At 63.4% G+C, this 26,499-nt stretch overlaps 2 protein-coding genes across 3 annotated transcripts in view; both read right to left on the bottom strand.

Moving 5' to 3' along the window:
• The window catches only part of NCOR2 (nuclear receptor corepressor 2), a 255,049-nt gene that overhangs the window by 213,159 nt on the left and 15,391 nt on the right, over positions 1 to 26,499 (bottom strand). The gene's annotated exons all lie outside the window — the stretch shown is intronic.
• LOC118602915 lies at positions 10,448 to 26,114 on the bottom strand. 2 transcript variants are annotated; one of them, XM_036221386.1, is made up of 2 exons: positions 17,876 to 26,114; positions 10,448 to 10,651 (listed from the first exon to the last, which is right to left on the bottom strand). In XM_036221386.1, the coding sequence occupies exon 1, from the start codon at positions 21,325 to 21,327 to the stop codon at positions 20,407 to 20,409; it is 921 nt and encodes a 306-aa protein (XP_036077279.1). In that variant the 5' UTR covers positions 21,328 to 26,114; the 3' UTR covers positions 10,448 to 10,651; positions 17,876 to 20,406. The 2 variants fall into 2 exon arrangements, with proteins under 2 accessions (XP_036077279.1, XP_036077278.1); XM_036221385.1 differs by lacking the exon at positions 10,448 to 10,651 and adding an exon at positions 16,371 to 16,559.

Here is a 26,499-nt window from a genome sequence, read left to right as displayed (position 1 = left end):
CGGGCTGCGTCAGGGCGTCCTGTCCTCCTCCCCCAGGGGCCAGGCAGACCTCCCCCCTCTCTGCCACGATGAGGGGAGCAGAGGTAGCCCTGAGGCAATGCAGGCTCCTCGCTGGGGAGGGGTCCCGGTGGAGACTGCCTTCCAGGGAAGGCAGAGGCAGGCGACCAGAATGGGGGGGGCGGCAGCGAGCAATGAGGAGGGTCCGGGCTATTTCCATAAGGAGGCCAGTCAGGGAAGGCAAGTGACATGAGAGGTGAAGGGTGAGGAGGGAGGAGCCGGCCATGCGGCCATCTCGGGGACAGGTATCCGGGCAGAGCCAGGGGCAGCAGGTGCAAAGGCCCTGAGGCGGGGTCAGACCGATGTGTCTGAAATGCCGCTGAGAACGGAGCAGAGCAGAGGGGATGGAAGAAGGGAAGGGTAAGCGAGGCCATAAATCGATGGTCAGGGGCCCGGGAGGTCATGTGATGAGTGTGGATTTTTTTTCTGGCAGTAGCGGGAGCCACTGTGGGTTTAAAGCAGTGGGGTGCATGCTCTGGCCGCTATTTGCAGAGGCCGCTGTGGCAGCTGTGGACTACGGGGGCGAGGGCGGCCCCCGCCTCGCAGGGGAGGTTGCATGACGATCCCTGTGACGAGCTCTCGAGCTCTCCCACACCCGGCGTAGTAAGAGCTCGGGGAGCGATGTGGATGTGGGCGTTGTTCACATGTGACTATTACTGTCACTGCTGAGCCTTCCACAGCCAGCCGAGGCCTCGACCCTGACGCAGTCCAGGGCCCCACACCTCAGCACCGGTCCGGGGAGGTGCACGCAAGCTCGTTAATTCCTCCAAGCTGGGGAGCCCTGTCCTCATGCTGAGAAGGGTCTGGGGTCTGTGGGGCAGGATGGTCAGCTGGGACTGCTCACCTCTACTGCCTCATTTCAGGGCAGGCCTAGCCGAGTCAACACCCCCAATTCACCCCACTCCTCCTCTACGTGCCCCGGAAAAGCCACCCACCTGTGTGCTGACCAGGCTTCGAAAGCACTCACCAATCAGAAAGGACCCCGGGCCCCAGCCACCCCATCCCCTGCTCAGAACTCTCCGTGGACCTTGGCTGCAACGGCCATCAACGTGACATCTGTGAGTGAATATTCCACGTGGCCCATCCAGTTCCCCGAGTCAGAGACCGGCAGAGTTTGCAGCAGATCCTGAGAAGGCCAAGCTCAGGGTTGGCAGATACTCAGCGTTGGTCAGAGCCACGCCCCTGGCAGACATCACTAGCCAATCCCAGCTCTCCGCCTCCCCCAGAGCCTGAGCATCGCCTCGGGCTCCTTGACCCAGACCCTTCCGGTGGCCACATCTGAAGGCTAGGAACTGGCCCGTGACAAAAGCTGCTGGCTGCCCCCAGTCTGGCACACGGCCCTCAGCGTATGCGGGGGAAACCACGGCCCAGGGACAGGAGGGAACTAGGGTTCAGGCCCTGACACCCAGCCGGAGGTCTCACCCCTCAAGGGCAAGGAGACGCCTGCCATTCATGTCCTCCTTAGGGGCCCTGGCTCAGGAGTGGCGCTCAACGAATAACAGGAATTAAACGAAAACCAAAGGAAGAAAAAAGAACGTTTCGGCCGCAGTAGGTGGAAACTGGGTTACATGTGAGGGGAAAATTCATGACGTCAGGGCTTGCAAGAAGCTTGGAAAAGTTGCTAAGGGAAATTTTCAGAGTGTCTTTCCTTGCAGGACTTTAAAAATAGTCCTGAAAAACAAAATACTCCTGATCAAGTGCCCATCTGCGGGGAGGGCGGGGGGCACCCGGGGGGGAACCCATAGGACTGTTGATCATCCATGACAAGTGTTTGCCCAGCACCAACCAGACGCCAAGTGTAAATCAGTCGCCGAATTAAAAAGCAAAACGACAGCTAGAATCTGTGTCTGTGCACCCGGGACCTTGAGCCGCGAGTCGAGCCCAGCCCGGGAGCCAGACGTAGCTGCTTCCATGGCCGGTGTCTGCGTTACCTTCCGCTGCGTAACAAAACACCCGGGAAGGTCCCGGCTCAACCAACAGTAGACATTTATGTCACACAGTCTCTGCAGGCCGGGAGCTAGAGGGCGGCTCAGCTGGGTGGTTCCGCGTTGGGGTCCCTCTCTCGTGAGGGGCGGTCAGATGTCGGCCGGGGCTGCCGCCCTCTGGGGGCCTGACTGGGGCCGCAGGAGCCGCTTCGGAGATGACGCACGCAGTGGCAGTCGGCAGGTGTCTCAGCCGAGGCCGCCGTAACAAAACACCGCAGACCGGGCGGCTGAAAACAGAAGTTCGCGGTCTCGCGCTTCTGGAGGCTGAAGTCCAAGAGTGAGGTGCCGGCGGGGCGGTCCCCCGGAGGCCGCTCCCCTTGCCTCGCAGACGGCCGTCCGTCACTGTGCTCGCATGGCCTTCCCTCCGCGAGCAGGCGCTGCCGGTGCATCTTCCTCCTCTCAGAAGGACACGAGTCGGCTTGGGTCAGGGCCCACCCTCACGGCCTCATCGTAACGTCACCACCTCTGTAAAGGCCTATTTCTAAATACAGTCTCATTTCGAGGTACTAGGGCTCAGGGCTTCAACACAGGAATTTGAGGGGACGCAGTTCAGCCCACGACAGCCGCCCCCGGGTCCCCCCCGGGCTGGTGGTGGTGGGAGGCAGCTCAGTTCCGTGCTCCCGGCCCTCCAAGGACGAGCCCCACCGAGCCGGCCAGTAATCAATTCACTCGACAAACACTGCTGCTCCTGCGTGCCCAAGAGCTGGGGGTGCCGAGGCCACGAGGAGCTCGCAGCTCTGCAGGTAGGACCGAGAAGCAGATGCCCAGAGCGGTCACACGGCACAGCTGGGGCTCCACGTGGGCACCTGGGTGGCCTGGCGCTGCGGGCGAGGCGCTCGGCGGTGCGGAAGCCACAGGCGTGGCGCACACCGAGCAGGCTGCCGGAGCGACGGGGCCGGGCACCGCCGGGCGCCGGCGACCAGGCGGAGTGACGGGGTGCGAGCCGCGGCGGCGTCTCAGACGTCAGTGCGCGGTTAGGCGCCCGGACTGCAGACAGCGCGTCCCGCGTGTGGCCCAGCCGCCCCCTGCCTGGTGTTCGTTCTGTGCCCACACAGAGACCGACCCCAGAGCAGCTTTCTCACAGTCGCCAGGAACCAGGGAAACCAGCGTCCGTCGACAGGCGATGGTCACACGCACGGCCGCACGGCCGACGCCCCCACGGTGGCGAAAGGCCCCAGAGGACCCACGCGCCCCCACCTGGCCGCAGGGGACCACGCCGGACGGTTCCCTTCTACCGAAAAGAGGCGAAGCCGGCCAACGGCGCCTGTCCGGGTGGCAAACGACAAGGGGGTGGGGGGACGGGGGCGTGACGGGGGTGGCTAGCCCCTGGAGGGAGGAGGGGACGGTGACCCTGGGCGCCGGCGACGGACGTCCCCCTCTGTGTTCTGCCGAGGCCGTGGGCTTCGGTGCTCACCCCGCACCCGGCATGTCCTTCCTGAGCACCCGCTACGTGCCAGACCCGACGCTGAAGCATTCGGGACACCGGGCATACGAGACAGACATGGCCTCTGTCCTCGAGGGGCTCGGGGACGAACGGGAGGCGGGTCCTGACAGAGGCGCATGCGTGACCACCGTGGGCCCGCGGCTGCGTCCGGAGGGGCCGCGCCGGCCGGGACAGGCACACGCGGCGACCGCAGCCGGCGCGGCTGTCGCCGGGCCCCGAGGCGTGTCGGGCCCTGGTCCCTGCGCTTTCCTCATTTCCTCCCTCTGCCTTTTCGGCAGCGCACAAGGGAGGTGCTGTTCTGTCCCGTCCCAGGAGGTAAAACCGAGGCACGAAGCGCCTCGGCACCCCGCCCAAGGCGGCCTCGCCCAAGCTCCGACTCCAGACACGCATAAGGCCGACTCCGGTCCGTGCCGGAGGACGGGGGCTGTATGACGGGGTCTGCGGGAGGAGAGGCTCAGCAGTAGCTTCCCCCAGGAGAGCAGAGGACAGCGTTTTCACCAGAGGGACCGGCACGTGCTAAAGGCCAAGCTGGAAAGCAGCGGGCAGTGTGCGGGTGGCTGAAGGCCGGAGCCCAGTGCTGGTGGCCAGAGCGGCAGAGAAGGTCCCCACCGGGCCACAGGGGCCAAGGGCAGCGCGCGAAGCTGTAACACAGGACGCAGCCTGTCCCCGGGGCTGGGTTCCTTCTGCAGGGTCTGAGGACAAATCGCTTCTTGCCTCTTCCAGCTTCTAGAAGCCACCCAATTCCTTGGCTCGTGTCCCCTGCCTCCCTCTCCCGATCTCCGAATTCCTGCCTCCCTCCGTGCCCTGGAAGGGCCCTCGCGATGACGAGGAGGCCACTGGGTCATCCAGGGGAACCTCCCCTCTCAAGGTCAGCAGCCTTCGTCCCACCTGCAGCCTCCGCTCCCTGTGCCACGCGACCCAGGTCCCAGGAACTAGGGTGTGGACATCCTTGCAGGCCGTTCCTCCGCCTCCTGCCCTACGCCGTCTGACTCCAGGCCCTGCTCCCGTCCCCCCAACCCCAGATCTGGGAGCGGGAAGGAGTCTCCCGGGTGCCCTGTCGCTCCTTGCTGCTCCCCGAGCCTGTCCGCCCCACTGTACCTCAGCCTTTCATTTCGTCTCCCCGGCACCCCATTCACGTCCCACAGGGACCCGACTGGGGCCTGCCAGAGCCGACTGAGGACTAAAGGAGACGTCGCCAGGACCTCGAACACCCCCGGCCGGTGCCCGGCCGGCACGCAGTAAGCGCTCAGCACGTCTTTGCGATCGTCACTTTTTACTTCACTCACTAGACACAGAACCCTCTGAAGATGGGAACTATATATTTTCCTCATTTTACTAGCCCAGCTGCTGACAAAGAGAATGTGCTCTGTTTTTCATTCAACAAACATACAGTACTGACTAAACTGGGGAGACGGAGGTGAGAAAGATTTGACCCCGACGTGCCTTCAGGAAGCTTCCGGTGCAGGGAGGGCGACAGCGGGTGCACAAGCCGTCAGACTCACGCGGGGTGACAGACCCCCACCACGTTCATGGCATCGCACCCCAGAACCAGCCTCACGCTGGGCTCGACGGGGGCCGCCGATGTGTCCAGGTGGGTGAGCTGTGGGTGCTGCACGCTTGTCTCTCCAGGCGGCCAGCTCTTCCTCATTCTCGGGTCAGGTTGGGGACACTTTGGCATATTTTTAGATTCTAACCCCGACTTTCTTAATCCAATGTACGAACGTGAGCAAGAGAAAAAAATAATCTTCCATACATATTCTTTAAACATGGAAATAAAACTTGATCTCTGTCTCTCTGTCTGTCTCTCTGTCTCTCTCTCTCACACACACTCACACACACTCACACACACACACACACACACACAGCTTCTCATTTGCTGTTGTCATTCTGGGGACTAGGGGACGATGGCTCCCTGGCCGTTGCCCGCTCCCGGAGGCCGCCTCCTCCCTCACCTCAGGACCCCCGCCCCCCGCCCCGCACCACTCCAGTCTCCCCTCCCGCTGCCCCAGCTCCTACTCCCTCTCCTGCCATCAGCCTCTCTGCCTCCCCCAGATGAGGACACTTGCAGCCACATTTGGGGCCTGACAATCCCGGACGATCTCCCCACCGCCCGGTCCTTAACCGTATCATATCCGCAAAGTCTCTTGTGCCGTGCCAGGTTCCAGGGCTAAGACGTGGACATTTGGGGGGCCGCTGCCCTGCCCGCCGCGTGCACGGCGACGGCCCAGCCACCGGCCTTTCCGCCCGCCGCGGTCCGTCGGTCTCCCTGGGCCAGCGCGTGCTGACTCGCGCGCGGCGACCGCCCGTCCCGGCCCTGCCAGCGGCGGGCACAGGGAGGTGGGCCGAGTTCCGGCTCCCCTGGGGGCTGACACAGAATGCTCCGGCGACGACCGGAGCCTTCCCACGGCCAAGACCTCTCCCGGGGGCGCTCCCAAGGCCTCAGATCCCCCGAGGCAGAGACGGGCTGGTGCAACGCCAGCCATGCCGCCGAAGCCGAGATTTGGGGTCAGAGGTGGCACAGAAGCTAAGGTCAGCGTGCGACGAGGAAAAGGCAGCCGAGTGTCCTTATTTTCAGGCCGGTGCCGCACGCCGCCCAGCAGGCCCCCGACAGGACCTGCCTGAAACGCCCCACTGCTCCCGTGCACCTCACGTCTGCCTTTCCAGAGCGCACGGATCGGCTTCCATCCATCGCCCTCCCGACCCTCCCTGCCCTGTGCACCGGGGCCGGGGACTCCATTTCCCAGGCTCCCTTGCACTCGGGCTTCCTGCTGGGTCCAGCCAGTGGGAGGCACTGAGAGAGGGAGAGGCTGGGGTGGCCCCCGCCTTCCTGCCTCAGGGTCGTGCTCCGCCCAAGGTCACCCCGTCGCAGATGGCCCCTCTCCTGCAGCTCTGGCTCACTCTGGGTTCCGGTAGCCCCTCCCGCCTCCCTCCCCTGCTTCTGGCCTAAGGCCGGTTCCAGCCCTGGGGAGGCACTGTTTTGTTTTTGTTTTTTGTTTGTTTTTTTTTAAATACCGAACAATACCGAACGGTATTTTACCTCTTGGTGGTAGGACTTTGTGTGGTTTTTGGTTCTGTCCCTTCGCCTGCCAATACTTTGTAAGTTTTTAACGACAAAATATCAAATAAAGCCCAACAGGGTGATGTTTAGAACTTCGTTTTGACGTCTCTACCGTGCTCCCTGGGTTGCTATAAAGCCGGTTGCATTTAGCTCCGTAATTAATTCTCCCCGCCTTGCCTTGGCTCACCTCTGCCGAGCACTTCTCATCAGACCAGGCCTTTTAATGAAGGCAGCTGCTCTCCGACCAGCTGGATTACGTGCAATTTCCTCTTCTGCTGCCTTTTATAATTAGGATTCATGACCTGGTGCTTGTCGTTGGCATTTATGATTCTTCTTCACTTTTTCGAGAATCATTAAAGCGGTCGTGAGTCCACCTGTGCGGTGTGTCCCCCAATTTCCTGAGCCAAGAGATTTCAGTTCATCTGCGGGGTCTTCGAGCCGCGTCTCCTCAAAGCAACCCAGGGATTTGACGATTACTCCTTAGATACCAACGAGACACCAGGAAAGGTGGCAACGGCCCCAATGAACAAGACGGAGCAGCCCAGGTCCTCGGCCCCCGGCAGAGAGACCGCGATGGGCAGGTGTCTGCGGGCAGGTGTCAGGGACAGACGGGAGGGACGGAGTTGTGTGGCTTCGGGGCGCGAGCCGCAGGGACTCGTTTCTTCTTGGTTCCCCCTCCCGACGCTCTGCCTCCTCCTTTGTAAACCGTTCTTCATCAAACGCCCCCAGTCCTCTCCGAGCGTGGGACCTGCGCAGATACGCCGAATGATGGATGACATGTGCCAAGGAGTCGGGTCCCGGAAAACCGCATGGCCTGAGGGGAGGGGAGGGCGGTTCCCCAGGAAAACCCAGGCACGGATACCGGAAGCAGGGAGCTTGGAGGCCGGCCGGCACGAAGAACGGCACCCACGAGGCGCCCGAGAGAAACAACCACCCAGGATGAACACCCGCCGGGGGTCACCGCAGTGGCCTCGGGCTGGCGGTCACCGCAGTGGCCTTGGGAGTCAGACGTGCCGTTTCCGCTGCACTGCCTGCAGGGTGTGTAGCTGACCTCTGCCTTGCCAGAATTTTCTAGAACGAGGGACTCAGTTTGCACTCCCAGGGTGCAGACTCTGCGTTGTGTAGCGTGCAGGTGTGTCTCGGGGATCGACCCTGTGGAAGAGAGGGGGGCGGCAGGCATGGGGGTGGGGGGCAGGGGGGGTGGAGTGTCTTGGCCAGACCCGCCCTACGGGGCCCCTGGAGCTGGACTGGCCTCGGAGGGGTCCCGCAGGGGGCTGAGCTGGCCAGGGTTTCTTCCCGCCTTCATTAGCAATCGAAGAGTCTCGCAACCTTGCACCGTGGACGTGTGGGGCTGGATCGCTCTTTGTGGCGGGGCTGTCTATGCATTGTAGGGTGTGAGCGGCGTCCCTGTCCTCAACCCGCTAGATGCCAGCATCCCCCGCTCCCCGGTTACCACAACCGGGGATGTCTCCAGACAGTGCCAGCCGTCCTCTGGGGAATGGGGGGAGGGGGGCCTGCCCTGTTGAGAACCACTGAGTCATCAGATGAGGGGAGCTCTGGGAGGGCTGTGGCCCAAAGGAGGTGGCCCTGCAGCTGAGGCCACCGCCCACAGAGCAGCAGGCCTCCCCCGAGGAGCTTGGGAAAAGCGCTCTCCTCACTGGCACTCACTCTGGGACGCCTGCCCCGCACAGTCTCCAGGACCGGCCCTTGCTGGTTGTGCCCCACGAGCTGTCCCTGTCCCCGTCAACAGGTGCTGGCCCAGTTCCCTCCCACAGTGGACACTGATTAGCCGGGCCACTGGCCTCCCTCGGCCTCCCTTGCTCTCGGCGGGCCAGGCGGGGGTCGCGTGAGGAATGCCGGCTGTGCAGGAGGCGGGCCGGCCGCCTGTCCCGGTGAGGAAAGGATCTTCACCCCGCTGCCTTCGGGAACTGGGACAGGGTGCCTGGCCCCACAGCCGTCGTGCACCGTGCGGGCCGGGGGCTAAGGACGGCAGAGCACGAGAACAGAGCGCGCCCCGGTCCCCGCTGGCACTGGGGGGCTGCTGGCTCCGCCGGTCCTCACGCCGCCGGGTCCTCTGCCTTCCTGGGCCGTGAGATGATGCAGCCCCTCGCGGGGCCCCCTCGGAACTGGGGCCCCGGTTACCCACAGCCTTAGAGCTCGCCTGGCAGGGCTGTGGAGTCAATCTCCCTTCATGTTACCCAGAGCCCCTCAGGCTCCCCAGTAGGAAAACAATGGCTGTGGTGAAGAACACCTTCTTGATTTCCCTCAGAAGTCAACTAGCAGGTGTCGGGAGAGCCAAGCTCACCAGGGGCTCGCTAACCCACCAGCACCGGAGGCCTCGACAAGCCCCGCCCCCCAGGAAAGCCCCAGGGCAGGGACTGACAATTACCTTTTAAATACCCACTGTCCCCTTCTTCTTTAGCCAGGACACCCTCGCTCTTAGCTGGGTGACATTTCCTGGCCTCCCTGCGCTCGCTCGTGTAGGGCCGTGTGGCTGGACCTGGCCAGCGAGCCTTAAAGGGGAGGGTGACGGGTCTCCTCCCTCCTTCCTGCCGCCTGGAACGCGATGGCTGGAGCTCCAGGAGCCACGTGGGACTCCGAGGTAGCTTTGAGGATGGAAGTCCACGCCAACACGCCACGGAGCCCCGGGCCTGACGCACAGGTGCTGAATAGGTAGGAGCTGTGGTTTTATCACCAACATCTCTAGGACCCAGGTTTTACCCTCAGAGTGTTCGGCAGAACACAAGAAGTTTCTCGAAATAAATAAATACACACGGACGCAGTGACGTGATTACGTCTCCTCCGTAACGCGTCTCCCAGGGACCCCCGGTGCGTATTTCCAGGCTGATAAGTCCTGCACTCTCTCTCTGTTTCGGCCTGTACTTCCCAGACTGATCTGGCACCAACCCGACTCTTTATCGTTATCTTGTCTTTTAATTACATTCGCCCCCATTTCCCTGACCTGCCCCAGCGCTGATCACAGGTGGCCGTGCACACGGATCGCCGGGGGAGACGGCTGGGGGCTCGCTTCTGGTGGGGGTCGCTCCGCCTGTCTGGTTGTCTCAGCACGGATCTCCCTTGGGCAGGAGGTCCCCGCGTCTCCGCCAGCCTGGGTCAGCCAGGCTCATTCTGCCAAACCCTCTGGCATGGGGACGTGAAACGCCCCCGCCTTCTTGGCCTGGGCTGCCTCCCCCGTCTGCTGGCGAAACCATCGTATCAGAATCCTGAGATGAGCAAGCGAGGTCTCTGGCAGGCCCGGGCCAGCCATGCGGGCTCCCGGGCACGCGGGTACCGCCGAGCCCCCAGGATCCGTGCTGATGGCGCCGGGGTGCAGGGAGGGAAGGCAGAGCTGGCCCCCACCAGCAGGACACTTTGCGTCTTAGTTCCATGCCAGACCCGGGGTGAGAAACAGGGGTGCCACCGGGTAGAGCGACTGAGTCCATCCTGACAGGCTCAGAAAGGTCCCAGGTATGGCCCCAGGAACCACTCAGTGCAGCGAGCACGGTGGCCGGTGACCCCGCACAGGAGTGCCGACTTCCCGTTCTACCCCTGCAGGAACGAGACCTGGCCACCCGCCTCGTTCCTTTGCAGCTCGCTGCTGTCCCGTGACGGCGGAGCAGGGGACCGTGCGTGCCTCACGGCCCGTGTGGCTGTTTACGCGCCCGGCGGCCCAGCCCACCTCAGTCTCGCCTTCTGAGGAGCAGGGACAAGGACGCCACCCTCCTGGCGGAGCTACCAAGAGGCTCAAGGGACGTGAAGATTGCACGGGACTCAGCAGCAAAGGCTGTAAGCTCCCCTGGGCGCCGGGGAGGGCTTTTCTAAATAATGGTAACACCAAGGGGCCCTCACCGACGAGGCAGTGACTGCCTGACTGCCGGGAAAATCAAAATGAACTCATAAGCGTGTTTTAAAATGTTACCAGCTTCAATCTCAAATGCGGTAAATACAAAGTAACAGCACCCACATAAACGCCAGCTCTTCGGGGTCCTTGATAATTTGTAGTGTCCCGGGGTGCAGAGAACTGCGCCCTTTCCCGATGGTCTCGCTTCGCCCCTTAAACTGCAACGGCTCCCAGCTGCAGGGCCTGGACATCCCACACGGACGTGTCTGTAGGTATGCACATAGGTCTTCATTTAATAGCGCAAAGTCCCCTGAGGTGGGTTCCAGTGCACTCTGTTTTACCAACATGGAAACCTGGCCTCTCCGCGGGGTGTCCCTGCCGGAGGCGAAAGGTGGAGCGGGGGTGCAGAGAACAGAACCCAGGCAGCCGGGGCCTGAACCGCGCGTGGGCACTGCCTCTGGGGAAGCCGCCCACATGAGGACCACCCGGGCCGACTGGAAGAGGCGGAAGATGGGATCGAACCACCTGGAGTCCTCAAAGTTGGGCCTCTCTGGGGAAATGCCCTGGGAGTCAATGGCTGGGTTATACACAATCTAAAGCAGCAACAGGGGTCCACCTTGGGTACCCCAACTCCTGGCCTGTCCAGGCTACCTGCCCCAAAGAAGGCCCGGCTACCCCTCGCTCACTCCTCCTCCAGCCACAGTGGCTTTTCCGCTGCTCCTCGGACACACCAGACGGTTTCCAGCCTCAGGACCTTTGCACCTGCTGCCCCTTCCAGCCGGAAGCCCTCTCCTCCACCTCGGGGCCGCTTCACCTCATTCGGGCCTCATGGGTCGGCCTCACCTGGCCCCTGTGTGAGAAGGCAGCAGCCCCTCCCGCCCCGCCCATGCATACCTTTCCCCCCGACATGTATTAGCCTTAGAAATGTTTCCACGTTTATCACCGGGTGACATTACATCACACGTGCACTGGTTTAGGGATTCCGGTCTGTCTGCCCTGTGAGCATCTAATGCCAAGTAAAGACCCAGGCACAGTGACAGGTCCCAACGCTACTGAACGAGTGAATGAACGAGCAAATGACAGGCACAGGAAAGTCGCACCAGGCTAACGGGGCAGGTGGCCCTCCCCGCCCGGCCACGCGGACCACACACATGGGCTTGTCTGATCTATGGGTTTTTCAGAAGACGCCGAACGTCCAGGTTTCTGTGTAGAATCTCCTGGCTTTTTAGACTCTCGCAACGTATTCAAATTACCAAAATTAAAAAACAGCGCCGTGAGCCAAACCGTATGTACATGAACTCAGCCAAGCCTGGCAAAGTGGGCTCCCGTCCCTCGTAAGGGGAAGTGACATTTGAACAGGCTGAGGGCCGTCGGAGGAGAAGTCAGGCACATGCCAGGGGGAGTGGGGGGGACAGGGACAGACGCCCAGCGGGGGGCTGTGAGCTGCCGCCCCCCACGGCGGGGCCAGCCCCCGCCCCCGGCGCTCCGGAAGCGCCCCGCCCACTCGCCCCGGTCCCTGCTGGCTGCGGGCCACACACTTGAAGCTCAGGCGCGGAGTACGTTGAGAAAGGTGCACACAATGCGCAGCAAAGAGGCCGCTCCGCCGTCTGGCCGCTCGCGTCCCGCACCCCGCCAGATGGTGCGCCCGCCTCCCCAGCTGAGGCCGGCTTTGTGAGGCTCGGGGAGAGGCTCCTCTCCGCCCCGCGAGAGGCAGAGGCGGCTGGGAAGCGCTCTCCCCCGCCGGCCCAGAGGATTTTTCTTGGCCCGCGGACAGGAAGGCTGATTCAGCTGGGAACCTTCTGGATTTATAACCCCCCACTGCTCCATCCCCCGTGACCCCAAGCCCCAGTGTGCTGGAGTTTACTGCTAATTGTTTTCAGACAGATGGTGTGGCCCAGGGTCTAATTCCCCAGGCTAGGGGCGGGGGTGCTGGGGGAGGAGGCCGTGCCCTTGACCGCTGCTGGCATTCTTGAGAAAATGCTCGGGGCTGGGGGCGGGGCGGTGGGCAGTGGCAATGGCAAGGGCCTGCAGAGGGGAGGCCAGGGCTTTGTGAAGGGGAGGGGGGGAGGAGGCTTTGAAAGGAGGAAGCTAACCCTAGAGGCTGTGGGGCTGACAGAGCTGGATGGACAATGCTCCCCTTCTCCAGGAAGCCCTCCGGGACTGAGGCCTGTGTGGCAGGGAGAATTCTGCCTTAGGTTGGATTTAGGGATGAGACGGGAGGTAGTGGGTTTGCAGGGAGGACGGAAGACGTACTCACGACCTCATAAGCAGCCCTCACTTCTTAATATAATCGAAACATAACTTGAGGTATAACAGAGCCATCCTCATTCCGCTGGACCCCTTCCTTGAGTGCCAGGCATCGGAGAGGGTAAACGACTAGCCTGAGGTCACGCGGTCCGCCCGTAAAGATTCACTGCGCAACCGCTCTGTGCCTGCTGCGTATACGACACACAGCCGAGGGCCGGACCAACGAGCTCCCCGCCTTCACAGTGTCTGGGTTTGTGAGAGGAGATGGACCTTACTTCAGAAATGACAAGGACTAGAAAGAGAACAGGGATATGGGGCAGACAGGGACCTTAGGGGAAGGTCAGGGAGGGCTTCTTGGAGGAGGCAACATTTGAGCTGAGACTCAAATGGAGTAGGGACCAGCCATGCCTGAATCTCAGGGGAGAGTGTTCCAGGCAGCGGAAGCAGCAAGTGCAAAGGCCCTGGGGTGGGGATGGTGCCGTCCAAGACACCGAATGAATGCCGAGTGTGACCAGGAGGAGCAGGAGGTGAGGGGCGGGACCCGGGGTCCGGGAGGCTTCTTTCTAACAGCTGAGGTTATAAAGCCCATTCACCAACATTGCTGCACCCCAAACACGCCTGCGACTGGGCGGAACCAGGGGACCAGCAATTAAACCCCTGCGTCCCAGGGCCCCCCCTGAGAGGGCGAGTGACTGTCCCAAGGTCACCAGCTGGTCTTCAAGAGGGTCATGATTTGAAGGGGTCTCCTGAGTCCCTCACCAAGTCTCAAGGCAGAGAGAGTCACCCCGGGAGCCATGGCAGGTTCTGCGGAAGCCCTGTGGGTGCCCGTTGTCCGTGTGCAACATTAGAGTGAACAATGGACGGAAGTGTCTTGGGCTGTTTGTCGCCCGGTCGCCCCGAGCTCCTGTCCCCCCTGCTCAGCAAACTCCCCACCGCACAGCCTCTATTCAGTGGCAGGGCTGGCTCATTGGTCCATTTCAGGTCACATGGCCACCCCTGAGCCAATCACTGTGGTCAGGAGAAGCCACTCAGCTGACTGGCCACCCCTGGAACTTGGGGTGTGGAGCCCCTCCTTCTCCTCGTGGCTGAAATCGGGAGAGGCAGGGTCCCCAAATGACGCGGGCAAGGCAGGAGGCCTCCACGGAAGATGATAAACTGAATAAACGTAAACTACGTAAGACGGATCAGACGGCGATAAACGCTACGAAGAAAGCGAAGCAGGAAGGGGGAAGGGAGCACGAGACTCGGGCGCAGACTCGAGCCAGGCGGCCGGGGCCCGAACCCTGGCTCTCTCGAGGAAGAGCACGTGACGGATGAAGTCACCTAACCGCTCTCAGCCTCATGTATAAAATGAGGACTCAATGAGATACTATGTATCGAGTGCCCGGAACAGGGCCCGGGACATAGTATGCGAACAATGGCTGTCGCTACTGACATCGCGTGGATTTGCTTGCTCACTGGGCACTTCCCGGCCAGGCTGTAGATCAGGGGAGGGAGGCGTGGGGCTTACCTCGGGCACTGCACCTCGTGTGCAGGTACTTCTGCTGCATGGGGCCTGGACCAGAGGGCAAGCCATTGCGTGCTGACCAGATGAGTGTTCTGAACTCCATGCCTCGTGGACCCTCCATCCTACTCTCACTCGGTTCCCGTCACTTCCCTGATCACCTGACTCGCCCCTCCTCCCAGCCCCCTCTAACCCCCCAAGTGCAATTAAGCCAAACTTCTGATTTAAGACATTTATAAAGGCACTAAGAATGTCCTCTAGTATCAGCTTATATATTTTTAATCTGCCATTAAAGTGATTTAAAACAGAGCTCCGATGGACGGGAGTGATGAAAATTAAAAGTCTCCATCACCTCCCGTCGGGCTGCGGCTCCCCGGCAGACAAGGACGCAGGGGCGTCTCCATCCGCGAGTCCCTGGGAAACGCAGCACCCCCTCCACGGCTTTCTCCAGGGCGGGGCCGCGCGGGGTCCAGCAATCGAGTAGGGAGCACCCGGGGCGGAGGGGTCTGGACAGGAGCCACGCGGGCGCACTGCGCACGCGGCCTAATGACCAGTGGCATCTGCTCATCCGACTAATTAACGAGCCCCTCGTGCTGCGACGGGACACAGGGACTGTGCCCTCTGTGTCGTCAGAGGGAAGAAAAGGCCCATGGAGAGAGGACCGCGAGTCTGCAGATGCGCGTTTTCCCCGCCTCCTTCTAGAAGACACCAGAGAATGGACCGACCCGGCTTCTGTCTTTCCCTCACCGCAAGGCAACTTCCTGGGACTCTTCTCTGGGTTTCCCGGTGCAGGGCGAGCTCCCCGCCCATTCTTCTCCATCCTCCCCCCTCCCCCTCCTCCCCGCCCTCCTCCCACCCGCCTCTGGAAGAGATTCGTAAATAAACCAATGCACAGAGCACATGCGTCCGTGGCCTCCTCCAGGCCCGGGATGAAAAGCCAAGCCATAAAACTAGCAGGAGCTAAATCTCTCCCCATGGACTCACTCGCCCACAAATCCTGCCCCCCCCACCCCAACAACGTGCTGTCACCTGGGACAACCCCAAGCAGAGACAGGTGGAGAGACTGCAGGACTCACTGTCCAGGACAGACCGGAGCACGAAGGCTGGTGCCCTGGCTTAGCCACCGGAGCACTGACTCGCCCTGTCTGGGTGCCGGAGGGGGCGGTTTGCAGAGAGCAAGGCCTTGGGTGGGTAGGGTGGGGGCCGTCTAGACCCGGGGGCCAGAGGCTTGAGTCTCTGGTTTGTGAAATCTCAGAAAATGCAGCGCCTAATGCCGCAAGGGGGCTATGGCAGAGCCCCTCGCCCCGCGCACAGCTCGGCTCGCCGGCCACAGGCTCCTACTGTGGCTTCCTGCCTGCTGGAAACGGGGAGGTGTCTTCCAGCCGCCCTGGAAGGAAGCGGCTGTCACAAGTCCCACTTTAGAGAGCCCCAGCGGGTGTGGGAAGGGGCTGTCAGGAGCAATCGTCTCATAGGGAGCCCCAGGACACTCTAGGCAAACCCAATGTGAGTCCGTGGCTGAGTCAGGGCAAAGACAAGGGTCTCACGTGTGTATGGAAAAGCTAGGGCCCTTAATGCGACCTCGAAGCCCCCATGACCTGGGCCCTGCTGCCCCCCAGCAGCCACGACCCCTCTCACTCTGCGCGCCAGCCTCTCCGGTCCTGCCCTTCTCGGAAGGGCTCTGCTCCCTCCACCCCAGGGCCTTTGCACATGCCGCTCCTGCCGGCTGGACCTCCATCCGCCGCCCCACGCGGCTGCCACGGGTCAATCTGGCTCTCTTCTCAGATGTCACCTCCTCCAGGAAGCTTCCTCTGACCCCCACGTCTCAGTCCCCTCTGCCGGGTTAAGGTCTCACGGTTTTCCCACCACAGCCCAGTCACGTGGCTCTTGAGTTGCCCGGTTTCCGCGTCTCTCTCCTACTGGACGCTGAGCTCCACCCATGAGGGTCGGGGCCATGGATTAGCGCCTGGCACAGGGCAGGCACTGAACAGACAGGAGCTGAGAACAACGCAGGGAGCCCCGGGAGCTGCCGGTCCCTGCGGCACAGCAGTGGCTCGGCAGGGGACAGAGACGGTGGCCACGGTGAACACGACAGTGTGCGGCTACGTGCGGCGGGGGGGGAGAGGGTGACCTGCGGGGGCTGCGGGGGGGGTGACGTGCGGGGGCTGCGGGGGGGTGACGTGCGGGGGCTGCGGGGGGGGGTGACGGGCGGGGGCCGCGGGGGGGGGTGACGGGCGGGGGCTGCCGTCACATCTCCCCGAGGGGTCTCCCCTGGGCGCGGCCGGGAAGACACCCAGACAGGTCGCTGCTCGCAGCCGCAGAGAACCCTGGGTCTGGAGTTCGGGGGGCAGAGAATAGGTTCGGACGCGTGGAGGTCCCTCTGAGACATCCAGGTGGCCACATCAAGTCTCACTCAAAACAAACGTCTGGTTGGGGAGTCATTGACACGTGGGTGGCAGTTGGGGCAGCGGGTGTGGGTGGGGCAGGGCGGGGGCTCTGACAGCCTTGGGGACCCCCAGAGGCGGAGTCGTCATGTGGTAGGCTAGACAGACAGAAAGGGCCCCTCAGGGCCCCTTTTGTCTTCTACTGTTCACACTCCTGCCCAGCTCCCCCTCCCCAATGCAGGTGGGCCCTGAGGCTTGCTTGTCACCAGCAGAATAATTCTTTTAAAGGTCTGGTGCCTGGGGGGCATCTCATGGCCAAAGATCTAGTGGGCCAGGAGCAGTGGGAAGAAGGGGAAATGGACTGCTGTCTTTTGGAGAGGCTGACGGGAGGGTGAGCCACGCCCCAGGCTGGAGGACCGCCCCCCCCCCATGTGGGGCCTCCCTCCCTCCGAGCAGCCTAGACCTCTGTGGCGGGCTGTGGCTGAGGGGCAGGGAGCCAGCAGGCTGGCCTCCTGCAGGCGGCCTCTGCTAACAAGGGCCCCGCGTGTTCTCCTAGGCCAGGGTTTGGCTGGGGGTTCGCCCGCGAGCCCCGCTCAGACAGGAGCCCTTTGAAGGCAGAATGAATTGGGCTCAATGTCCACGTCCAGCTGCAGGCGGGCGGGGGCCGGGGCAGCAGCCGCCTCCAGAGGGCCCCTTGTCCAGGGCTGAGGAGGGCAGGCAGCCAGCCAGCTTCCAGGCCCGGTGCTAGCGATTCGAAGCCCCGGCCCAACTCCTGCGCCTTTGCCAGCCTGAGCCGCACAGGGGCGGACGGTCCTGGACGGGCGGCTCCGGTTCTGAAGGCTCACGCACGTATCCTAACCCGCACCAGACTACACGGCCGGCCCATCCCAGATTTTTCTGCTTGCTACGAGGTGACAGCTATTGACATCTGAGAAGGGTCTTCCCGGGAACTACCCAAAGACCATGGGCACGTGGTCCGTCCACACGGCGGAAAGCTACGCAGCAATGAAGAGGGGCCCCGCCCTGGCCCCCACACCGGCATGGTCTGCCGGCCGTGGCGGGCTGGAGAGAGACGCCCGCTCTTACAGTGGGGAGGGGCTGGCATGGCCCTCGAGGGCCACGGGGGCCAACACGGGGCCGCCCTAAGGGCCACCTCCTCCTGGCTCCCATCTGTCTCCACGGAGATCCGACTGTCCGCTCCAGTCCTTGCCCAGGCCTCTGCCTGACTCTGATTCAGAGGACTGCACTGCTCCCTCGGCTCCGCCGACCGCGCCCGTCTCTGGCCGCCTCCGAGCTCTCCCCACCCCGCACTCGCGAGTGTTCCCGAAGCGCTGTTCCCAGCGAGGCTCACCCCTCACCTGGAAAACGAGCGCCGGACTCCTCGGCCTGCCATTGCACAATCTGGGCTTCGGGCCGACGGAAGCTCAGGCCCAGCTGCCTCTCACTGACTCACGAATGGAGCTTGTCACCTTCTGAAGAGAAGGACAAATTAAACCTTTCAAGGTGAACTTGCTAAATGCTGTGCTGGCTGGGCTGGAGGAGGCCAAATCACACGGGTCACTGTCCTCAGCCCCCTAACTCAGGTCCTGAGGGACTTCCTAGTTCTCATTCAGTCCAGATACTCCAGGTAGGTCACCTCCGAAAGGAGGGAGATATGACCTATACTCAGCTGGCACCCACTCAGATCAGGAGACAACCGACCCAGAGAGCCGAACCCCGGGAGGCACGTGGGGAACACCCCACTCTGGACCTAGAGGGCTCAGCTGACTCCCCGCCCTTCGGGCACACGGGCATCAGGCGCCGCCCTGTCCGCCTGGCGCCCCTGGGAAGGGACGGCGCCTTTTCCGGGCCCGAAGCGGGATTCTGTGCTCAAGTCTTTAAAATAAACCACTGGTTCTTCCTTTAGGCAAATAAACTGACTTAAAAGGGGCAGCTTAGATCAGCCCGCAATGGGAAAGCTGAGACCACTTGCAGGTGACCATGAAAAGAAACGCAGCGTAACGAAGGGGACCATCGAAGTCTGGCTTCTGATCTGCCGCCTGCTGAGACCAGAACTTCCTCCTGCTCTGCTGACGGGCGGCTGAGCCAGCCTCGGCCAGGCGGGGCAGGGGCACACACAGCAGCGCCCCGTGGAGACGTTCTCCTTGATGCTGGTGGAAGAATGGAAAGAAGAAAGAGACTTTCCTGCGTCGAGGCTTGTTTAGTGCTGGGTCTGCAGCTTCTCCAGCTCCTCCCGGCCGTTTGGGGGACTGTACCCGAGAAGGATGGTGGGCGCTGGAGCGGGGCCGGGGCCCTTCCAAGCTTCGGGGCCGCACCGTGCCCCTCAGTCCTCAGGACGACCCCGCCGGGCCGCGGAGCTGTCGTCATCATCATCGCACAGGACCCGGAGCCGCGAGGTCACTTACGATTCGGTCACGCACCCACACACACATGCACATTCTCGCGAGCACTTTCCCAATTCAGATACACGCATTTACACACGTGCGCACGCCCACACGCCAACATACAGCTACACGATCGTAATCTTTTGCACTGCACGTGCGGCCACTAAATGCACGTGTGTGCACATGTACACACACACGCTTACACACAGATAGCCCAGACACGCCCCTCGCACAGGCTTGTCCATCTGCACGCGCACATGCCACACGCTGGCCACAGCACGCACACGTGGCGTGTGACGACCGCCAGGCACATACCCCTACGTTGCACGCGGGCCCTACGTCCACACCGCTGGGACGGCATGCACAGGTACGCGTGAACACACACGGCTGGGCCCTCGCACACCTAGAAAGTCTTCACTTGCATCGTGAACTCAGTCGCAGACAGAAACACGTGTCACTCAGGTATGTAACACGAGGAAATCCAAACCTCCACGCGCCTCCGGGCGTCCCTCACACGCGTGTGCATGCTCGCACACGTGCACGTACGCTCCTGTCCTCCGTGCCCCGGGCCCGCCCTGCTGCTGGTGAGATGCGGGGGTGCGCGCCAACGCCCTGTGGTCTGTGATGGCCTCGGGGAGGAAGGCCGGTCAGCTGCCCCCTCGGCCGCCAGGCGGGAGGTGGCAGGCAGCAGGTGGGGGTGCCGGGGGAAGGGAGGGGTTCGGCCCCGGCCCTGTCCTCAGAGTCCGCCTGGCCCTGGATGCCCCATAATCACACTTCTCCTGACACCTGCACAGCCCAGTCCATGCTGGACCCTGGGGCCAGATGCAGACCCGACAAACTCCAGGGTGCCCAGACGAGCCCAGGGGTCTGGGAGGGGACAGGAAGCGCCCGCCGGCCCCACCGAGCAGAGAGGAAGAGGACGCGCCGCGTGGGCTGGGGGCGAGGTAGGGGGCGCCTGCCCGGACAGCCTCCCGTGCGGCCAGATGGCCAGCCATCTGCAGTCCCCTCCTCCTCCAGCGCGCCCAGGCCTGGCGCCGCCTCGGAGCTGGCGGAGCGTGGTAGCGCCATGTGCTGCCTGGCAGGCCACGCCGGGCAGGCAGGCTGGGGGCTGCCCCTCGCAGAGAGGCGTTGGACGCACAGCCTGGCACGGCAGGCCTGCTGGGCCCCACTGCCGTGGGCCCGCCTCTCACCCCGTAAGGCAGGCACCTCTGTTCTAGAAGGTTCTGAGGCTCTGCGGGAGAGAACACCTTCATCCATCCAGCCACTCATTCATTCACTAAACACCAAGCACCTACTAAGTGTCGGGCACCAGAGATACGATAGCAAACAAGCCAGTATTTGCTGGACACCTATCATGCGCCAGTTACTTTTCTAGGGACCAGGATACGGCCTCGAACAAAACAAATATGTACCAGACATTTACCGTGCGTCGAGCACAGGGCTAGTGACAACAATAGCGATGGGACAAATGTTTGCCGAGCACCTACTACGTGCCGGGAGCTGTCCTAGGTACTGGGAATACAGCAACGAACAGACTTTTCATTTGTAGAGCACCTACTATGTGCCAGATAGTGGGATACAGCAGTAGCCAAGGGGATACGGTCTCTGTCCTCGCAGGGCTCTTGGTCCCCAGGGCAAGGGGGACAGACAAGCAACAGTGAATACATAACACCAGGAGCAAATTCAGGAATGAGGGGAAGGACAAGGGCATTCAAGGGCATTCTTATCCCCTTGGTCATTTCAGGTGGGGTAGTCAGGGAAGGCTTCTCAGAAGAGGTGACACGGAGCAGAGACCTGGACGGAGCGAGGAGCCAGCCCTCAGGCTCCCGCGGGGAAGAATGCCCCAGGCCAAGGTAACAGCCCGGGGACGGTCCAGTGATGGCAAAGGACTTGGTGTGCCCCAAACAGCCGTGGGGACAGAGCCCCTGGCCCAGGGCAGGTGAGCCTGGGGCAGGGTGGGGGTGGGGCGGGGCGGGCCATGAGGCCTGGGTGGGGTTTTGGTGAGGAGTCTGAGGAACGCGAGGCCCGGTAAGAGACCCCAGGAGCTTCTTTGGGGAGGTGACGTGGGCATGTGACATGGTGGCCCCCCGCGCAGGGGGTGCTCCCGGGACCAGCCTCCTCCTGGGGGTGAATCTGGGGCACCAAGGTGATTCCATGTCGTGGACGGGAAGACGAAGGCTCATGGGAAAGCCGCATCCGCCCCACATTCCTCCAGGCCCTGATCCCCCCAAGAGAAAGCAACGCAGACAGACGCCCTCAGCCGCTCCCCGACTTCGCTCCTCTCGGTGGCCCGGGGCTGGCTGCGCCCGGCCGGCTCCGCTGCAGCCGTGAGCCCTGAGGGGAACGTCCCCAGCCGACCCCGCTGCTGGTGCCCGAAGCTGTCGGCCTTGATTCCCCACGGGCTTAGTCACCCGTACAAGTGACATTTATTTATTCCCTCACACGAGAGCGTGGCGAGAATTAATTATTTAGCACCGAGGAAGCACTTTGAACATGAAAAGTGCCGAGGACGACCGTGACATTACAGAGAATAATGTTCCCTCACGCCCGCCTGCAGGTCTGGGCGGCTGAGCTGGCGGCTTCCAGGGTGCCCTGACCCCGCCCGCCCCATGTGGGGAAAAACGCTCTGAATGTCTTTTCTGTCAAAGCAGGAGGGATGAGGGTGAAGGAGAGAAGGCGGGAGGGGGAGGGGGAAGCCTCGCCCTCAAACGTCTGCAGCCTCTCCACACGGCAGAGAGGGAGGATGGGGAGGCATGAGTCACCGCCTCGCAATCCGGTCCATGAAGCACTTTCTCCACCTATTTCACAAGCCCCTTCACACGTGGGGGCAGGGGAGGTCTCCCGCAGAGCGGGGTCACAGCCCGGGACAGAGGAGGAAGCTGAGGCTCGGAGGGGAACGGCGCCCCGCCCACGGCCTGCAGCCTGGCCGCAGGGGCTGACAGTTCCCGCTCCTGCGGGACCCCTGGGCGCATGACAGCAGAGCCCCGCAGGGACCCCAGGCCGGCCCTTGAACTTGAGCCTCTCCCCCCACGCGCCACCGCCACCGTGAGGATCAGTGCGCCCCGGCCTCCCATCAGGAAGGAGGCAGGGCGCGCGGATCTCGCCGGGGTGGGGAGTCAGGTGGGTGGCGGGGAGCCTGAATGAAGTTTGACCTGAGGGGTCGCCAGGTCGGACCACCCTTGTCCCCGCCTTCGGGGCAGCGTGGCGGGGCACACTCGAGCCCCCGCTATGCCAGAGCAGGGAAATCCCAGTGGGGGCGGGGAACCGGATCGCCTGGGCCGTGTGCACGCCAGGGTCCCAGCTCTGCCTCGATGCAGCTCCGCTCGCCCCGGAGGCCAGAACCAGGCCCGCCTTCAGCGGGCGCCCCGTAACTGCCTGCTCACGAGTCCCGGCTGTCATCTGAGGACCCCTGTCCAATGGCTGGGGGACGCAGAGGCCGAGCTGGGGCAGAGGGCTTACTCCCCTCGTGCCACGGTCTCCCTGTCTTGAGAACAGGAGCCAAAGTGACAGAAAGGCCGCCCGGGCCCGAGGGCTCCGGGGCTGACTCCCCCGAGGCTCCGAGCGGCGCGTGGTGCAGGGTGGGGGGCGGCACCCCACGTCTGAGCGACCGGCTGGGAGCCTCCGCGTAGAGCTGCGGGGTCCACGCGGCAACCCTGTGGCCGTTAGGCCTGCTCGTTATTGTCATTTTTGTGTAGATAGTGAAACTGACCCAGAGAGATAAAATAACTTGCCCGGGGCCACGGGCCTTGAAAGCGCCTGAGCTGGATCCAAGCTTCAGTCCCCTCTCCTGCCTCCTGGACAGACAAGTGACAGAGTTCCCCGGGGGCCGAGGCGGGCCTCAGACCCCAGCTCGCACTGAGGGAGCCCCTTCCGGCCCATCGGGCAGCTCCAAGGCTCCCTTGCAGGGCGGCCTGCACGGGTCATACCTGAGTGCCATGTGCTTTGAACCAGAACACGCTCCAGGGTAAATCGGGAGGCTGCCACGGGCACAGAGGCCTGGGAGGTGGGGGCAGACCCCACAGGCTCCTCGGACAGCTGGGAGCCCAGCAGAGGCTGCTGCCATGGCAACGGAGCTGGCCCCGTGGCCCCATCCTGTCTCGCCCAGGCACTAAGTGCGCTGGGGCTCAGCCAGCCACCTCTCCCTCTAAGGGACACCTGGGGGTCCTCAGAGCTCCCCGCCCACTCAACCCTGCAGGGCAAAGGCAGCTCAGGGACATCCTTCTCGTAATCACTGACAAGCGCTGAGCATTAGTATTAGGTGCTTAGTTCTCACGTAACCCACTGGATAGATGGAAAGCCTGAGGTCCCGAGAGGCACAGGGCTCGCCCAGGACCCGATGACGAGGAAAGCCAGGGCTCACACCCAGCGCTTCTGGCCCCGGACCCCGCCGCACAGCATGGCGTGACGGTTACGACGTGCCCTCCGGAGCGAGAGCGGCTGTGCAAGCCTGGACTGGTGTCCCGGCCTCCCTGGGCTTCAGCCTCCCCTTCCGCAGAGTGGATCGAGAGAGCCCCAGGGAGGGGGAGACGGTGGGGTTGTGCGAAGCGCGTGGGGCGGGGCGCGGAGGAAGGCTGGGGCTCACCCAGGCGTCCTCCACACAGAGCCGGAGGAGGGTTTGTGGCTCCGTGGTCCAGGGGGGCCAGAGGGACGACAGGGCAGGGAGGGAGGGGAAGCAGCCCACTGCCCAGCCCCAGCACAGCCCGCGGAAGGCTCTGGAGCGGGGCTCACACCTCAGAGTTCATCGTGCCTCCAGGCAAGGGGGCTGGGACCTCCGCATGCTCAGGGGTCACCTGAGAGTGGCCCTAACAGTGTGACTACCCAAGGCAGGTCTGGCTTTCCTTTCTGGGTTTGGGGCCAAAGCACTTCTGGTCGCCTGCCTGACAGCCCTCACAGGGGCGGAGCAAAGGGACGGGGCTTAGCGAGGAGCAAGGCGCTGACCTACCCGGTGTCATTTTACCTGCCTAGGACCTCACGGGAAACCCGTCTGGCCAGTAGAGCTGACCTTGCTTTACAGACGAAAGGCCACCAGTTTGGTCAAAGTCACACAGATTCAGAGCAGCGAGCGAATCTCCAGACTCCCCTCCCAGCAGGCTCTCTCCTGCGCCGGGGGCGCTGCCTGCAGGCCCCGGGGAGGACGCGAGCGGCTCGAAGGCCCAGGGCCCCCGGCGGGGCTGGACCAGTCGGGGTGTCTCCGGCAAGGGCGAACAGAAACTCCCCAACTCAAACGGCTTTCTCAGGGCAGGCCCACGCTTCCCAGGGCCAGACAGCCTGAGACGAGGCCCTCCGGCTCGGTGGTGGCCCTGGGACCAGGCCCTTTGCCTGTCTCTCCCGCCACCTCGATGCATACAGCTCGCGCCCCTCGTGGGCCCAGAATGGCTGCAGCGGATCCAGTCTCCGCATCCCGCCCAGACGAAGCGCAGCCCAAGCCGAGGGAGCCCTTCCTCTCTGCCCTGCGCCTCTCTCCATTTTAACAGCAAATACGGATTCCCTGCACGTGTCACTGGCGAGAGCTGGGTCACGTGAAAACCTGGCAAGGGCACAGGGCACAGGGCGGAAACAACTGGCTTAGGCCAGGGGTCAGCACCAGAGGGCCCACGGGCCAAATCCTGCCCCGGGCCTGTTTTTGTAAATAAAGATGTATTGGTGCACAGCATTTTTGAATATGGCTGCTTCCAGGCTACAGCCTGCAGGGCCGAGCGGCAGCAGCAGTCTGGCCCACAGACAGAGCCTGAGGAATTACTACCCGACTCCACAGAAAACCAGTTTGCTGACCCCAAGCTGGGCTCCCTGGGATCCGGCCCCGAGCTGGACGCAGTCACTGAGCCTGAGAGCTGGACACTGAACAGCGCAATGGTTTGTGAGTGAGGTGGCCCTGGGCTGGTGGCCCTGGGCTGGTGGCCGGGCTGGCGGCTGCGTCCTCCTCCAGGCCTTCGCGGCCCCGAGCGTGGCCCACAGACCAGCTGCGTCAGCCTCTCCAGGGAGAAGAGTCTCGGCCCATCCCACCCGGAACCAGAACCGGCACTGTGCACGCGGGAAGTCCCGGCCCTGCGGCGGGGTGAAGGCCGGGCGGGGCGGGGTGCGCAGTTACGCAGGGCTGAGGCTGCGCCGGCCGAGCTCACGTCCTAACTGCGACCTCGACGAGCTGCCCTGGGCCTCAGCACCCTCACCCGCTGACTGCTGGGCATCGGTCTCGGGGCTGCCTGAACAAGGCCCCCCAGCCGGGTGGCTCAGCGCCACAGGCTGAAGGTCAGAGGTCTGACGCCCAGGTGTCCCAGGGCCACGCCCCCTCCAAAGGCCCTGCCCTTCCCCTCCAGACCCGGGGGGGCCCCGGGGATCCCTGGCCTGTGGCCGCGTCGCTCCAGCCCCCACCCTGTGCCTCGTCGGATCCGCCATCTTCGTTTACACCTGCGAAGATGCTATTTCCAAATGAGGTTGTGTTCCCAGCTCCCGGGGGAGGAGTCCGACACAGCTCCCTGCGGGACTCGGGGCGCCCCATGAGATGCGCGCGCAGCTCCACCCACACGTCACGCACAGGGGAAATGGGACGCACGTGCCCGTGCTGGGGTGGGGGACAGGGCTGAAGGTGCCCTCCCCCGCCCTCTGAGCCGCCCTCCTAAGAGGCGGAAGGCGAGCGGCCTCCTGAGTGTAGCTGGCCCAGGCCGGCTCACGGGGACGCTGCTGCCGGGCCCAGTGCGGGGAGCAGACGCGAGGACCCTCAGCGAGTCCGGGACCAGGGCGAGGCAGGGGGGCACCAGCGGGGGTTTTAAGGACGGGCTCGTCCTCAGGAACCGGCTCTGGGCTGCCGGGGCCAGAGAGGGTGCTGGCACCGAGTCCCTGCTCGCCTCCCCAGGGTCCCATGCGGACCGCCCGCTGTGCCTCTCACCCCCAAACCCCGCGGACCGCCCTCCACCTCCGTCCCCCCGCCGTGGCCGGGGAGCAGGCGGGCTCAGCCCCGCGTTCACTGCAGAAGCAGAGGGAGTCCGCTGAGCCTCACAGGTAAGCTGGAAACACCCCGAAGTGTGCGCGGAGACCCCTCTCTGCACGTAACTGCTGCTTAAGGCGGGCCCAGCGACTGAAAATCCCTCGCCAGGCCCCACGGCCCTGCCCACCGCGCTGACCTCGTTCCTGCCATCTGGCCCCAAACCACGAGGGTCCAGCTGCACCGGCCCCCTAACACTTGCTGGAGCCCGCGCCACGCCCCGGGCCAGCGGGCGCTCCCTGCGGAAGCCCGCACCTGGCTCACTTAGGACCACACACGGACAACAGACACGCCCTCCCCTCCCCTCCCGCGTCCCACACCACCCCACGGGCTCCGCTCCTGCTCCTGCTTCTCCGGTTCCTCTCCATCCTCCTCTCCATCCGCAGCCGCAGCGCCTCGAACAGTGCCAGGCGCACGGCTGGAGCTCAGTAAAGTCCGCCGCTGGGTCCAACGCGCCCCGCCCCACCCCCACCCCGTCCCCCCACTCGGAGCTCTCACCAGACACCTGGGAGTGCCCCCCAGGCCCTTGCACCAAAGGCCTGGCCAATCTCGCCCTGTGGTGCGTCAACAGAGCCTTAACCTCAACTCGTCGCACTGGGCAGAAGGGAACCTGCTCTGC

The sequence above is a fragment of the Rousettus aegyptiacus genome, unplaced genomic scaffold (genome assembly GCF_014176215.1).
Source record: "Rousettus aegyptiacus isolate mRouAeg1 unplaced genomic scaffold, mRouAeg1.p scaffold_m13_p_5, whole genome shotgun sequence".
In the NCBI taxonomy this organism is placed as follows: Eukaryota; Metazoa; Chordata; class Mammalia; order Chiroptera; family Pteropodidae; genus Rousettus; species Rousettus aegyptiacus.
This window is presented reverse-complemented; position numbering and strand designations above follow the sequence as displayed.

Coding starts and splice junctions, on each gene's coding strand:
- LOC118602915 (XM_036221386.1), bottom strand. CDS start 21,327: ATGTCACTTGTACGGGTGACTAAGCCCGTGGGGAATCAAGGCCGACAG.